This window comes from Etheostoma spectabile, chromosome 9 (assembly GCF_008692095.1).
Source record: "Etheostoma spectabile isolate EspeVRDwgs_2016 chromosome 9, UIUC_Espe_1.0, whole genome shotgun sequence".
NCBI lineage: Eukaryota > Metazoa > Chordata > Actinopteri > Perciformes > Percidae > Etheostoma > Etheostoma spectabile.
Window position 1 is genome coordinate 4671132 of NC_045741.1, and position 1411 is coordinate 4672542.

A 1411-nucleotide genomic window follows, 5' to 3' on the forward strand; every position below is an offset into this window, starting at 1 on the left:
GTCGTTACTACTAAGAGCTATGTGAATACTCAATACAGCTGTGACCTTCCGTCAGCCTGGCTACAGCTTAGATTAAGAGATAAAGCATTTGACCTAACACACAGAAATACCAGCCTTTTTGTTCAATATGTTCTTCTTTACTGCCTCTCTGCAGTATCTGCTGAGTGACAAAGAAATCAAAGTGAAGACGGCGCTGTGGATGGCAGAAAACTCTGACTACCTCAAAGAGCAGAGAGGTACGTTCACAGTACAACATTTCTGTGCTGGTTGTTTCAATGCAGAATTTAACTTTTATTTGCTTGCAGTGGCTCAGTTGTCCCAAAACGTACCTTCCACACATAGTTTTTTGTCAGTTGAACATAGTTAAACGTCCAACTGAACCTATCGGCGTCCTGCTGTGATCTCTCACTGTGTCATATTGATGTTATCTCAGTTTGTATGTTCAGACTGTTTCTTGTTTCTGCTTTCAGAAAAGGAAGCAAAGATAGCGAAGGAGAAAGAGCTCGGGATCTACAAAGAAAAGAAGGTAACAGCATGCGGCCTTAAACACTATGAGATAAAGAAAGGGCCGCTTGTCGGAGCTTGGCAAAGACAGGAAGCACAGACGGAGCGATGGTCAGACACTCACAGGCGGTCTCAAAACATTTGAGCAAACCGAGCCAAACACAGTTGTCAGCAGAGAATGCACCAGTCAGATGTAAGGTGTCTGTCACCTATCCTACGCCTTCATATAACCATTATGTCTCACAGGACAGTCCTCAACTAAAGACATTCTTAGTGTACTCGTTGGATTCCTTAATCAAAACCAGTGAACCAGTCCTTGGAAAGCAATCGACCTCCAAAAAGGTCAACATGCAGCCCTAAAATAAGCTGTGTTTTTAGCTTTTAAATTGTTTAGTTATCTTAAGCTTGAGAAGAGTTTCCTCAACCCACAAAGGAGCACTTAATCCTATCCTTTTATTTTAGAGTTTTGAGTAGATAATATTCACCAACCAAGTAAAACTGCTTAAAATGCCACATTTAAAAAAGTAAATAAAATAAAATCAACAAAGTTTTTTTGCTTTTCTTTATTTCCAATCATTTAATGGGCCAAGAGCTGGTGAGGTCTCGGTCTGGGAAGGAAGACAGGTTGGGTATCTAATGTCAGCGGGGAGCTGGTTTCACTGTGGTGGAGCCAGGACAGCAAACCGTGGAGATTGTGTTGAGTAGCAGGGCAGAGGGTGGAGGTAGCAAGCCGTTTGGCAGCAGCAGGGTGTGGATGGGCTGGGGTGTATGATCGGACCATGTCCTGGATGTGGGATGGGCCTTAGCCGTTAGCTGCATTGTAGGCAAGCACCAGTGACTTGAATCGGATTGCAACTTTAAGTCTTCTTTGATTTTCCTGGAGCTGATCATTGGTTGAGCCTTTTCC

At 43.2% G+C, this 1411-nt stretch overlaps 1 protein-coding gene across 2 annotated transcripts in view; it reads left to right on the plus strand.

The window, feature by feature from the left end:
* Positions 1–1411, plus strand: part of brf1a (BRF1 general transcription factor IIIB subunit a) — a 206738-nt gene that overhangs the window by 147857 nt on the left and 57470 nt on the right. For both annotated transcript variants that reach the window (XR_004333450.1, XM_032525603.1), the window contains exons 14-15: positions 155–236; positions 471–526. Coding sequence is in view for 1 of the 2 variants with exons in the window: in XM_032525603.1 (XP_032381494.1) it covers positions 155–236; positions 471–526 (138 nt within the window). In the remaining variant the exon portion in view is untranslated. The remainder of the gene's footprint in view (positions 1–154; positions 237–470; positions 527–1411) is intronic.